Genomic DNA, 13,828 nt, shown 5'->3' with positions numbered 1-13,828 from the left:
AGAAGGTGGAGGGGGGGAGACAATGAAAGGGGAGAGAATGAGAGATAGATGAGTTTGCGAGGGAGAGAGAAAAAGGGAGGAAGAGAAAATTATCCTCTGGAAAAAAACAGCAGAGTAAAAAGATAAAGAGAAAAAAAGAGAGCGCAGGGACATATATAAGGTGACACACCGACCTTTTAATAAAGACCATAAGTCTTGAAGACTTTTTTTTCTCTGAGCAGAAAGAAAAGAGGGGTCCCTTTAAAAAAAAAAAAAAAAAAAAAGGCATTCATGAGAGCATGAAAGGAAGGAGGAGCACATGTAGCCTGCAAGAGGTGAGAGACATGCAGAAAGAAGACAAGCCTTCTGCTACTTGACGAGTCCTAATAAAGTATGAGGTACACGGTCTGGGCTATGTTGACGTTTTTTTGGTTCTGACACGTTTTTAAACCTAATTTATTATCTCTTACTAAGGATATACCGATGACTTATCTTCTCACACACTTCTAATTCAGACACGTTAACTTTTGGTGTCTGTTGATATCGAGTGCATTAGAAGGAGCATCTTCTGTTACTGTTAACACCGTCACTAACCCAGGCCATGCAATTTCTCGTTGCATGGATATTTCTAGAAGAGGCAGGTTATCACAACATATGTTCCTTAGTGGGTTTTTTTGTTTTGTTCCTAAGCACCTAGCAGGACCCCAGCAGCATACATTTTTAGCTCTCATATCTCAAAGCTCCAGTGGGAATGAAACCTCTAACCCTGGCAGTGATAGTGCCTTGCTCTCACTATTAAGCTGGACCACTGGCATGAAACACTAATGTTAAATAAATAAATAAATGAATTTAAACACCAAAGAATCCACAGTGGGCACTCACAGACACACACACACACACACACACACACACACACACACACACACACACACACACACACATCTCTTCCTCTCTCTCACTATGTAATTGATGCCAGTCTCGTGCCCTTTCGCCTCCGGTGCCAGCAGGCAGAGGGCTACCATAGAGGTGTCCGCTTCACCCCTACACAACAACCTTGCCTCACCTTCATACACATGCACACAACCACACATAAATGCATTGGATGTAGTGCACACGCACGTTACAACAAACACAAGCATAAAGCCCATAGAAGAATGCTTGGAAATCCTCCCATACAGTTACACAGTTTAAGCACATTTAAACACACACATTAACCTTCAGTGTGTCTCAGTATCTTTCTCTGTCACTTCAGATAGGACAGAGACAAAAGCACCAGGGGAAGTGTATGGGGCAGTGTACAGTGAGTCTGCATGTCTCTCCGTGTGGGACAGTTGTGGCCTTTTGGCAAGAAATCAGAAAACATTAACAAATACTTTCTTTTAAGCTGAACTTCAAATACTGCATATGTCAGCAGTCCTTTGCACACTGCCCCAATGTATGCTTACATACATTTCTTCTCTTCATGACAATTTGTAACCCTACTTCATACAAACACATATCTTATATTTACTTTCCATTTATTAGGTAACTTGCCACAGTAGCAGCATTTTAACTGTTTAGAAAGCAGTGAAATATTTTAATTAAAATAAGAATGTGTTGAGCAATTCCAAATCTCAAGTTCATTCAGCTTTACCAAAGTGGAAGCATCTTGTGAATGCAGAAGACTGACACTTATGGGTGAGAGGGCGGCATCTACTGTATGACGTTATAGTCACTATAGTTTCAGCTCCAGGTACGAGGTAAAAGATCTGCTCTAATTTGATTAGCCGTCATCTGCATAAAAAAACTATTAGACTACAGCAACAGAGCTATGCAGCTGACCCATAGACACATTTTTTTTTTTAAAAAGTCTGAGGTACTAAAATACTGGAAGTGGCCAAGGTTGCAAGTCAGCCTCTTCTGTTAATGTTGGTTCGAACCCAAGCCGCAGCTGCTTGTGTCTGCCTTTTAGTCATTACTCATTCTTTTCAGTGACAGGAGTCAGATATTTTGCCATCTTATAAACCACATTTTACATGTTATAGGTCACTATTATATGGTGCATAGCAGTAAATGTGAATGCCAGTACCAGTTTGAAATAGCTTTAATGTGTAGCATAACATGTTGATCTATTTATGAGATTTAAAAGCACTAGTTGTGGAAACTCAAGTCATATTTACATTCGGTGTTACTCCCCTAAAAAACTAAAACTTGTTGAAAGTGTTTCCTGCCTTATTCTTGGAATTAAATATATATTGTGATAATTATCACAATGAAAAAACAACAACATTGTGTTTACATTTAGGTACTAGCACCAGAAATGAATGTAGAAAAAGGAAAGCAGAGGGGGAGGCAGAAAGGCAGGCCGGAGAAATACCAAGGACAAAAAAGAGAAGGGCAGAACGCAAGAAGGACAAAGAAAAACAGAAAATATTTACAGACAAAGTTGAGTGATGCGGCATGTTCGCATATTTCTAACCGTGAGAGAAACATAGAGATGGAAAGACTGTAGTGGTATTAGATTGGCAGTGCAAAATAGTATCCCTCTGCCAAGACTACAACAGTCCATATACACACACACAGGCCAGAGTCTTCAAGTGTAATTGTGCGTGAAAACATTCATTAAGGCTATTATGGTATGCAGTAGAAGTTTCAGCAGTCAAACCGTCGAAGAGCAGAGCGGTGAAGCAGACGAGCTGTCAGTCTAGAGAACAAATTGGAGAGCGATAGGAACAACTAGTTCAGCCTCTGCAATTAATATATATAGATGTGTGTGTGTGTGTGTGTGTGTGTGTGTGTGTGTGTGTGTGTGTGTCCTTGTAATCCTGATTTGGTCCTAACTCAATGAAACTCAGTGACTGACCCACTGACCTTCTTTTACCATCTTGTCTTAACCCCCCCGTTTCTTTCTGTCTTTACAGGTACAGCGGCCAGTGTGCTGATGTGTTTATGTCAACGTGATATTAACATCATTAGTGTGTGCTTGTGTAAAATAGTAAGAAAAGGAAAGTGTGTGTGTACATGTGGTGGGTCGTGATGGGATTGGTGTGACCGGTTGCCACTGCCTCATCTGATAATGCTGATCCACACAGGCACTAATAGAAGGACCCCTCTGGGAGTTTTTGAGGCACACAGTCTCTGGTACTCCAAAAGATACGCCAAGGCTATTTAAACTGTGAACTTCCTTTCTCTGTTCTTCCGAGAGTCCTTTTAACCATTTATCTCAGTCCTATTCCTCTTCATACTTTAGCACACACTTTAAGATTTCACATATGACTTACAGTACATTTCAAACTTATCGGCACCAGAACCACAACATGGGCAACTGCTGTACCAGTGTAGTAAATGTATGCAATACTGATAATCCTGCTGCTGAGTTTGTGACCACAGAGTAGGGATGTCACCTACCAATACCACTGAAATTCTACAAATCTCCGAACCAACTCAGATATGATTTTAGAATTGGTATTTAAAATAATCCAATGAAAAGAATGAATTTCAATACGAGTCCTTTCACTTGAAAAAACAAACAAAACAACAACAAGAACAACAAAAACATCCAGCAACAGGAGTGAGATGGAGCCGTCAAGTAAAATAAATCCACTTAAAGTACACATTTTACCACGCAGGAGACATGATTCTTATATTTTGATGATGGAGTGTTTACTTCATTCTGTCAGGATCTCAAAGTAGGTGGATGGACTGGAGCAATTAATTAGCCAGTATAACACCAGGTGGACCCACATCTCTTTCATCCACAACAGAAGTGGAGAAACCTACCAATTAGTTAATTAGATAACTTTATAGATTCGATATTAGATAATCATTAGATAACTACCAATTAGAAATAAATTCAGCAAAAATGCTCTGAAAGGTGAGTCCCATAGTAGACTGACATCGCAGCTACCACTTAACTACACCGAGCCACCTCCCTCACTTCCCCCATCTCTCCTCCTCTGTCAGTCCCTCCCTCCCCCAGGCTACATTTTCCTCCGCTATTCTCTACATCGTTACCATAATCACATAAGACAACTACCTAGGGAGCACCAGCATCCCCACAGCACCTTGCTCCTGGCACCATGTGTGTGTGCATGCGTGTGTGTGTGTGTGTGTGTGTGTGTGTGTGTGTGTGTGTGTGTGTGTGTGTGTGTGTGAATTGCTCCTGGCACTTGGAAACCCGTATTCCTTTTGACTGTCTTTTTTGGTGTTTTGATCTTTACAAACCGACAGATGAGTGGTGCGTGTGTCCGTGCGTGCTATATGTGCGTAGGAAAGGTTTCTAAATTACCCAGCTCCTTCATAGGGTAATGTCTGTATTGTGGCTGACAGACGACTACAAATTACCGCTGAACTGAGAGAGTGTCTATGTGTGTGTGTGTGTGTGTGTGTGTGTGTGTGTGTGAGAGAGCGAGTACATAAGTGTGTGTGCGAATGGTGTTTGACTGTCAAGGATGATTATGTTATTCTTCTGAATGGTCAAAGCAAATCACATCACTGTACCACTAAACAAAAGGCAGACGGATTCACAAGAATGCGCACACGCACGCACGCACACGCGCGCGCACACACACACACACACACACACACACACACACACACACACACACACACACACACAAAGTTTCAAAACACCTCCAAGCCACACAAACATAACACACTTTTAGCAAAATGCCTACAAGCCTTACACTCTTCTATGCCGATTTGTGTGCAGCACAAATATAGAGTGTACTGTACATGGACATATATGCCAACCTTATCCCTACAAGGCATACATGATTACTGTACACACACTAGCTACCAATTGTGCCATCAGCAACACTACACTTAGCCACCAACATGTTGGACTGCCAGATTACTGTACCATCAACACCAGTCAGCAAGCCTATAAACCAAACTGTCAGGTGCTATTTCATCCGCTTCTCAATCTAGCCTTTAAAAGGTGCTGAACAAAACAAACTGCTCTTAATTTACATTTCTTCATGTAGTTGCATTTGGCACTCCATTTCTCATTTTAAAGCCACACTTTATTTATTTCACAATAGAATTAATTGTTTAGAAAACCTAAGCAGGAAGTGCTAAATTTGCATAAACAGCTTATTAAAAGAATAGCTAAGGAGAGCTGAAACATAACCATGAGGAGCTGAATGCTGCTAAGAACTAACGTTGTGCTGGGCAAAAAAATAACTAGTCTAAGTCCATTCAAAACAAGACATGCAATTGACTTTATGAAATGAAGAGAATGTAAATTCTATAAAATGTATCACCTGGGTCTTTTTTATTATTGTCTTTATTTAAGACACGTGTTTGAGTATTAATGTATAAAATGTCTTTGTGATCATTAAATAATGTCATTATCAATACTGTATTATAGCATGTTAGGTGCCAGGAAGGGGCAACTGAAAATACTAAAATTTGTGCACGGTCAAAAAGAAAATCTGGCCCAAAGATTTTACAGACAAAAAGTAGACAAATGGAGAACTTAAGTTACAAGCACTTATAATGATAAGGCTTGTCATTGTGACCATATTTTCTCTCCCTGTAGCCTTGGTGTTATACAGAGATGCTGAAAGAGAGAGATTGTGCAGTGTAGTAATCTGGAAAGTGATACTCTTCAACAGACCAGAAACACACACACACAGAGACAGAGACACACACACACACACACACACACACACACACACACACACACACACACACACACACACACACACACACACACACACAGATTCATTTTGGACCTCAAAACTCTCTCCACTTCACTAGTTGCCATTTTAGAATGATCAGAGCCAATGAAAGCCTTTTTTGTAAAATTCAAGGTTTGTGTGTGTGTGTGTGCGTGTGCGTGTGTGTGTGCGTGTGTGTGTGTGTGTGTTTGTTTCTCCCATTTCACTTTCAACTTTGTATTTTGCAGTCCATCATGCAAACAAGTTCTCCACAATAACACAAACAGAAGCAAAGTCTAGCTGGAAAAAAAATAAATCCTCTAATTATCATGTATCCCATTGTTTTATTGTGGTAAACAACTATTTCATTATTATACACACCTTCTGCTACTGAAACTGACATTTGGAAACTACTGTACCAAATTGCACAAAAATAACCACCAATTAGAAACATATCCAAGCAACAAAATTAAACAATCATGTGTGAGTAAAACAGCAGTTCTTTTGTTGTCTGCAGTAAACCATAGAAAATAGGCACAGACCTAAATGAGTGAAATAAGATAACTTAAATTCAGCTGTGATGCAGTTCGTTTTTCATACACGATATACTACATGCTTTTGAAATGTTGTGTTGAAAGTGTGAGGCCGCATCTGTATGCGTATCTGAAGTAATGTGTATGCCCCTGGACCCAGCAGCTGTTCCAAAACAGATGTTTTCCACAATAATTATCTCGAGCTCACAGAGAGGCTGAGAACAAGATGGACTGAGAATGAAAGAGAGAGACGGAGGAAGATGTCTGTGATAAAAGACAACCCTCATGACAGCAGATAAAAACAAACCTGAGGGTAGAGTGATTGAACTTTATGCCCACGAACACACCTATGGGAGCATGTAAACATAGATGCTCAAAATAATGTATCTCTCCTAGTGTCTGACTATAGTATATTTAACAGAGCAGTGTTCTCTCACGCCACCATGGCTGTATTTATTTATTTTTATTTTATTTGTTTTTTTGTGTATATAGTCTGTGTGTGTGTATTTATTATTTGCTCTTATTTTATTTTCTAAAATATTTATTATTTTGGTTTTTGGTATTATTTTACTAATTATTTCTTATATCTTATACGTATTTGTAAACTTTTTCATATTGTGTGCACTTTTTGTTTTTCTTTGCTGCTGTGACGACCGAATTTCCCCGCTGTGGGATTAATAAAGTCAAATCCTCATCATCATCATCATCATCATGGAGATCTCTGAACTCTTCAGATTCCTTACCTGCAAAACAAGGTGCGTCCACCTCTCCAGTCCAAGCCTGCCGTATGTTCTGAAGATGATGGTCGAGACAGTATGACTGCTGGACTGCCCATACCGCAGGGCGACCGCCTGCCCCGACACTGTCAGAGAGAAAACCAAGCGCTCCCCTGAACTCTTCTCCAGCAGCATCCTGAGAGAAACAATAAAGGACTCAATTATTTCATCAACAGCTGACTGTCCACAAGGGCCCGAATATTTAGCAGTGATAAGTTTTTATACTTTGACTCAGAAAACAAAGGTAAGAATGGACTCCAAAAGCCATGGAGTCGAGCACCGCTACACACAGTCCGTCGTTCTGACATTTTCACATGGAATATCAATATTTTACATGACTGTGAGGTTTCAGCTGCTACGCCGGGTGCAGACACGCACACCCTCCACGTGTCATATTAACCACCATCACTGACATTTTATGGGAAATCATGGCTTTTATGAACCCAGAGCAGCACACCCTATAAATCACAGATAGATGCATGCATGAGAAAAAGAGCAACTGAATGTATGTCTGCACATGTATCTGCGTGTGAATGTATGCAAATAGACAGACTGAAGAGAATAAGTACAAGAAATAAAGTACCAGTTTAGGAGATATGGTGATTTACTGGGCAAAAAAGATTTCTTATCAAAAGTGCTTTCACGTTGGATTGACATATAAAAGTGCTTATTTAATTATAAAAATAATTGATGTTACTGAATAATCTGCAGCATATTTTTTCTATTAATCATTTGAGCAATAAAGTATTCCTTAAACAGTGAAAAGTGGCCATCACAGAGCCCAAGTTAACACATAAATAGTTTGTTTTGTCCAACCAGCAGTACAAAAAACAACGATTTACAGTTTTTGACCACAGATGGTAATGAACCCCAGAAATACCACATTTAAGAAACTGGAATGAGAATAATATTGGCATCTTTTCTTGAAAGTCATATGCTTATTTATGATTAAGCAAATATATAAAAAAAAAATAATAATCAACTAACTGTCTAAACCATAATCCCCTTGAGTAATTGCTTCAGAATGTTAAGCTTTTTTTTTTTCTAATGGCTTTCCATCATTAATTAAAATAACAACAAGCACTTTATTGTCCATGTAGGAAAAAATCCAGTGCATGTACAAACCAAACTGTCTATTTCAAATGTGAATACTGAAACAATACAAACATAACTTCATTATCAGTTTGTTGAGTAAAGCCACGGTGTAATAAAAACTATGGTTTGTAAGAACAGGTGGCTGGCTCTGTTCATTGTTTAGATGAGGGGAGGGATGTGAAATCACAGACGGAGGGAGAGACAAAGAGAGCGGGGTGACGAGAGATGGACAGAGGTGAGGATAGAGACCTCCTTTCATCTGGCTTCTTTGATGGCAGCCATGATCGTCTCTACAACAAAAGAATGATAGCCAATGACAGCAACAGAAAGAGAAGAAGGGAGGGAGAGGGAGGGAGAGAGGGAGAGAGAGAGAGAGAGAGAGAGAGAGAGAGGGGGGGGGGGATATTTCTTCCATTCAGACGCATTCAGCCGTACAGGTGTCATGTTCGGCAGACCAAGACAACAAGACTTGTCTGTCATCTGAATCCCCAGACAGACAAATTCACAAACAAAAAACACAGCATGAAATTTAAGAGAGAGATTTGATCTCTGTCTGATTGTCCGTGCGAGTTAAACTTAACGGACAGTGACATTCAACTGAACATCCAGTGAGTTCCTACAATACACACGTAACCCATCTAGTGTTGCAGCAGATCTTTCTTCAAACCCGTCACCACTTTTAACACATTGCTGGATCCATGAATGTCGTGAATGAAGGGTATCTATTGAAGGCCCAACAAAAATGGATCAGTTTGTTCCAAATCTTTGTTGAATCCACAATCAGAAATGCCCTGTTTCGTACACATGGATCAAATTATTCCTGATCACAGTAAAAGACAAGTGTAAAGAAACTTCACCACAACATTTTACATGTTTTGACATCTGTCAAAAGGTACTGAGGAGTACCAGTGCGTATGTGAAAGAGATGTATTCAGTCTTTTATGGTTGTGGTGCCAGCAGCAAACTGTCGCCATCTTGCTAGTTCAGAGTGGTTTGGAACCAGAAGTGACGAGCTGGTGGGGAGCGAGCATCTCGACGATACTACGTCCCGCCTACCGATAGCCGTAACCTGAATGGACCACAGGACTGTCAATCAAACAGACACACCCCCAAAAACAATAATGGGATTATTTTGAGATGCACCACCAGAAAACTAATAACAAGGAGCGACTTTAGCTAACAACAGCGAAATAGCTTGTGGAAAAAAATGTATTCACTTTGTATTTCATGTGAGAAGTTGAATGGAAGTCCATGAAGCCGTTTTGGGTCCAACCTCTGGCAGCACTCGGTGCTGTTGCAGCTTAAGACACTTCTGTATTGACATCTTTTTTTTAAGAGCCGTAAGCTAGGTCCACTTTTGTATGCCGTCTACGGTTTGGTATCAAGCGAGTCAGTGTGTGTCACATCTGAGGACTACAAGTTTGACAATAAAAAGATTCTGCAGATGTGGGCTCAGTGATCTTGCTAAAAAAAAAATCTCTGTAGCCTACTCCTCGTCTATGATTCAGGCTAGCGACTCAAGAATACATTCGCCGCTACTCGCAAAACGTACAGTGGAGTGGCGCTGGGGTTGATGTCGGCGGCAGATTTTGACAAAGAAATCCAATATCTCTGGTTCTGATGCATTTGAAACGTTTATCTTTAAAACCAGCTAAATCAGTGGAGTCAAAATGTCCCGAAGAAACACAAACTAAGACATAATGTCTGCTTAGCCTCGCTTCAGTTTCACAACAAAGCATCCCCTGCCGTTCAAGCACTCGACTTTAAATGTCGCCGTGTGGAGGAAGAGATGAGGTTGCCAAGCGAAGCCAACTGATCTCTTTTCGTGTGTGCGTGTGGCCTTGTCTATGTGAACGTGTGCATGTGTGTGTGATTGCAAGCTGATCTGACGGTGTGTAACTCTGCACCACACTAACCCTGCCTGGAACATAGTGGCACACTCACATCCCCCGTCCCTCTCGCGCAACATTTCCAAGTAGGACATGACAGCCAGTTGTTTCCTGATGGTGATGCTGACCTGGCCTGACCTGCTCCTTGTTATTCGATCAATAGCACGGAGTTTTCATGCTCTTGTCAACATTGGAAAATCATACTCAACGTCATATCAAAACAGATATTTGACCATACATCACAACAGCAGTTTGTTTGTAGAAGGGAGTTACATTTCACCAGTAGGACAGGATAACGGTTGACTACTCCGATACTGTACAGCAGTATCTTCATGAATTTGTGGAAAAAGTACACACTAATGGGTTGTTATTTTTCCATGTATTTTTTGTTCTGTTTTCCCCCTCCAATCCTGAGACTCCAATGACTTTATGCAGTACATCCACATAATATCAAAAACTGAAACAACTTCATCTGGATTCTGCTTTATCTCATCTCTCCCCTCCATCTTCTCACATCAAGTGGGATTTCTACAAAGCTGATAATTTAAAATGTCTAACTTACCGGTCAAACATGAAATACTATAATAAAACAAGGCGTACCAGAGCGAAGGACTGGACACGGTGACAGTAGAACGTGACTATGAGCATTAAACTAGAGGCTGTTGTTTTAATGCCACTATCGATAACATAAAATAATCTTTTAATCACTTTGAAGTTTATAATAAACATTTGAACTAAATACAGGACAGACAGGATAAAGCATTGTTAGATCATCTTTCGTTGTTGTTTTAAACAGGATTCGTGGTCCCGTCTTCCCTTCCTTTTCTGTCTCTCGTTCATCTGAATAGTTTCTGTGTTTTGTATTCAATCCTCTTCACATCATTCCAGACCTGTGATTCCTCACCTGGCCACCGGTCTTTACTACGTTCTTCACACCTGTTCTGATGACCATCTGCCTGTCTTAGATTTCTGTGTTCTACCTGATTTGACTGCCTTTTGTTTGCCCATTGTAAACATGCATTTTTATCGAACAGAAAAAAAGTTGCATTTCTGTCCAAATTTAGTGCCAATTCTGCAAAAGAAAATCTGAGTGAATTGTGTATTTCTATCCATCATCATCCAGAATGATGGCCTTTATGCCTGTTTCATTCACTATTTTGAGAAAGTTTTTAATTTTTTCAGCAGAGCAGAAGTTTGACTGACAAATGCTTCCGTCACCTGTTCGAATTTACTTTACTAACCAATAACAATATTTAAACTTTTTTTTTTTTTTTTTAAATATATGTTGTTTTCAGTCTGTTTTTCTGCACAAAGTATTTTAGTAGTACCACACAGTTGAAGAGCTTTTAGTCATATCTCTAACCAGTACAATATATACAAAGATTGATGAATAAACGTGATATTATTGTTGTACTAAACGAACCTCTAGGTATCTCTGGGGCTGATCTTTTTCACTGAGAACTGACCCCATACATCAGTTATCAAAAGACCGACCATTTATCCCTGGAAAATATAGAGTATACAGTTTACACAACAACTGTCTATACTCCTATCAATCTAAACACAGTGTACTGTATGGACTGGAAGGCGACACTGGTAATTAAAGCGCCAGTGTATGGCTGCTTCTATTTAAAGAAGACTTTAGTACCTCCAATGATGCAACTGAGAGATTATTCTGGATTTTCAGAAATTATGGAAAAAAAAAAAATCTAAACTCACATCTCTCCAGCAGAGCTCGGTTTTATCCACAACGCCAAGGTGAGGGAACCCAACGCTCCGAGTGTCTGTGAAGGGGGAGACACCAGACATCCATCCTGGCCCAGCTGAAACAGCACACTACCAGATCCAGCAGAGACCCCTTCTGAACGGGTCGTGGTCCCAGGCTCCTTCCGAGTCCCAGGTCGGGTGTCATTAGTGTCTTCAGTTACACAGGTACCCCTGGTGGAGTTAAGTTTAGTTATGTCAATATGGTTTCTCAAAAGGGATCTTAAAGTGTTTTACATTGGTCAGAGGTCAAATGACCTTCTAAAATACCTTACAACATTTCTATACATTTTAATCCAGCTACCTGTGTGCAGCCAGTAGCAGTGGGGCATACGGAGGTGTGGAGGACCTGTAGGGACACTCCTGGACACAGAAGGCTTGATAGCAGGACAGCAGTTCAGACTGTGAGAAAGGCGACTGACAGTAGCTGCTCCGCTCTGGAACGCCACAGGTGGAGCGAGGCGGAGAGGTGGACACGGGTTTGAAGGCAGCAATGTTCACCATTCGTGGGAAACTTCCCTGTGAAAGGATTAAAACAGTGTGATCGTCGCAGTTAATCCGGACAATTTGCCACGTTGAAACAGAAACCTTTACGCTCATTTGGGAGAAGTGCCATACAATTAAATATCATGGAGGTTATGATATAGTGTCACACTTTTTGCAGACCAACTCTTACCATGCCATGCGGTGTATTAATACACCCATACGTTTTAAATATATCAGGGCAGCAGAGTAAAAGAGAGAAACTACTTGGGACAAATTAATTGATTTTACAATCAGCTTCCAAAAGTCAATTTTCAAAAAAACACGTGGAGATGCGACAGTATAAAAAGCACATGTGTACATGATACAACTATCGATGGCATGAAGCCCTTTAGCTGCTTCAGGTTCAAGGTATTCACTGCCATGACTTAGTGTGACATGAATAGAACAGAGCCAACGTTAATGTTATTAGTTACACCCGTGCTTTCCCGACAGCAGTATGGCGAGTCTATTTCAGAGGTATAATTAAATACAGCGTGTTGTTGTCATTGTCTCTCCCCCAAGTCTTTGGTCTTTGAAAGCCACTCTTACCTGTGGTGATGCAGGTTTTGGACAGAGGCTGAGGAAGAGGAGAGGTAACCAGAGGATGAAGTGACGCCACCTCATCCCCACGATGTTCGTCCGCCTCGTCACCTTTTCTTCATCGATGTCGTTCGGGAGCAACGGCCACAGAAGAGCAGGCCGGCGCTTCTTTTTCCTCACCCTATTCTCCCCGTGCGTGATTTCACCTTCTCTTTCTGTGACTGACAGCGTCCCAGAGACGTCTGTCTCGTTCTTCCATTTGATCCCGTTTTTTCCACTTCCTTGTGGATCTTTTCCAATTTCCCTCTCGTCATTCCACGAGTTAGACGGCGCCTCTCTTCCTCTTTTCATCCTGTTTCTGTTGACTCCTCTGCCCCATGTTTGCCTCTTCTTTTGCACATTTCCTCCCCTCGCTCCTCCCTCAGTTTCCTGGTCGTCCCTCCCTTCATTCTGTCTCTGGCCTTTGACCCCGCAGCAATCCGGACTCGGGTTCTGCGGAGGGCCCGGCATGGCCCCCGGGTCTAGGATCTCAGGCAGGGGTCGGGGAACATTCCCGGAGGCAGAGGGATGCTCAAGAACCTGGATTTCCTTCTGAAGCCTTCCAGAAGCGTTTGAATAAGTGATGACTGTCATGGTTTCATGGTTCCAGGGTTCCGGGGACATTTTTTTTTACAGGCCAGTGCCCCTAGGGTGACGCTACGAAGCTTAGCTTTCTGTTACACTGTCTCCGTCCCTCGCCCGCACCCCCACCCACACACACACACACACACACACACACACTGCACAGACCACAACCAAAGCCTTCACATGATAGGTAGGATTTCACAATCTAGACAGGGGAAAGAGAGAGGGAGAGAAGGAACGGGAGACGTGGTCAGAGCAATATCCAACATGAGACAAATCTGAGGAGAGTGAAATGCCATGCAGGCTATTCCCGAGCCAAAGCCTACACTATCATGTACAGCTTGATGGAGGCGCAGCTCAACTGATACTGCTACATTGCTTTCCCCTTTTCTTCATTTTCCATTGAATTAAACATGCCCTTTTTCCCTCTAGCATCTGGCCTCCAGGTTTTATCCAACCAA

At 41.3% G+C, this 13,828-nt stretch overlaps 1 protein-coding gene across 1 annotated transcript in view; it reads right to left on the bottom strand.

Moving 5' to 3' along the window:
- Nucleotides 1-13,376, bottom strand: part of ush2a (Usher syndrome 2A (autosomal recessive, mild)) — a 201,609-nt gene extending 188,233 nt beyond the window's left edge. The window contains exons 1-4 of the mRNA XM_069174459.1: nucleotides 12,753-13,376; nucleotides 11,983-12,197; nucleotides 11,634-11,852; nucleotides 6,898-7,066 (exon numbers count right to left, since the gene is read on the bottom strand). Of these exons, the coding sequence (XP_069030560.1) occupies nucleotides 6,898-7,066; nucleotides 11,634-11,852; nucleotides 11,983-12,197; nucleotides 12,753-13,376 (1,227 nt within the window). The remainder of the gene's footprint in view (nucleotides 1-6,897; nucleotides 7,067-11,633; nucleotides 11,853-11,982; nucleotides 12,198-12,752) is intronic.
- Nucleotides 13,377-13,828: the final 452 nt, after the last annotated feature.

The sequence above is a fragment of the Embiotoca jacksoni genome, unplaced genomic scaffold, assembly GCF_022577435.1.
Source record: "Embiotoca jacksoni isolate LCO1_2020_lvr unplaced genomic scaffold, fEmbJac1.0.p SCAF_6, whole genome shotgun sequence".
NCBI classification, from domain to species: Eukaryota; Metazoa; Chordata; class Actinopteri; family Embiotocidae; genus Embiotoca; species Embiotoca jacksoni.
Note: the sequence above shows the minus strand (reverse complement) of the source record. Positions and strands in the feature narration are given on the sequence as shown.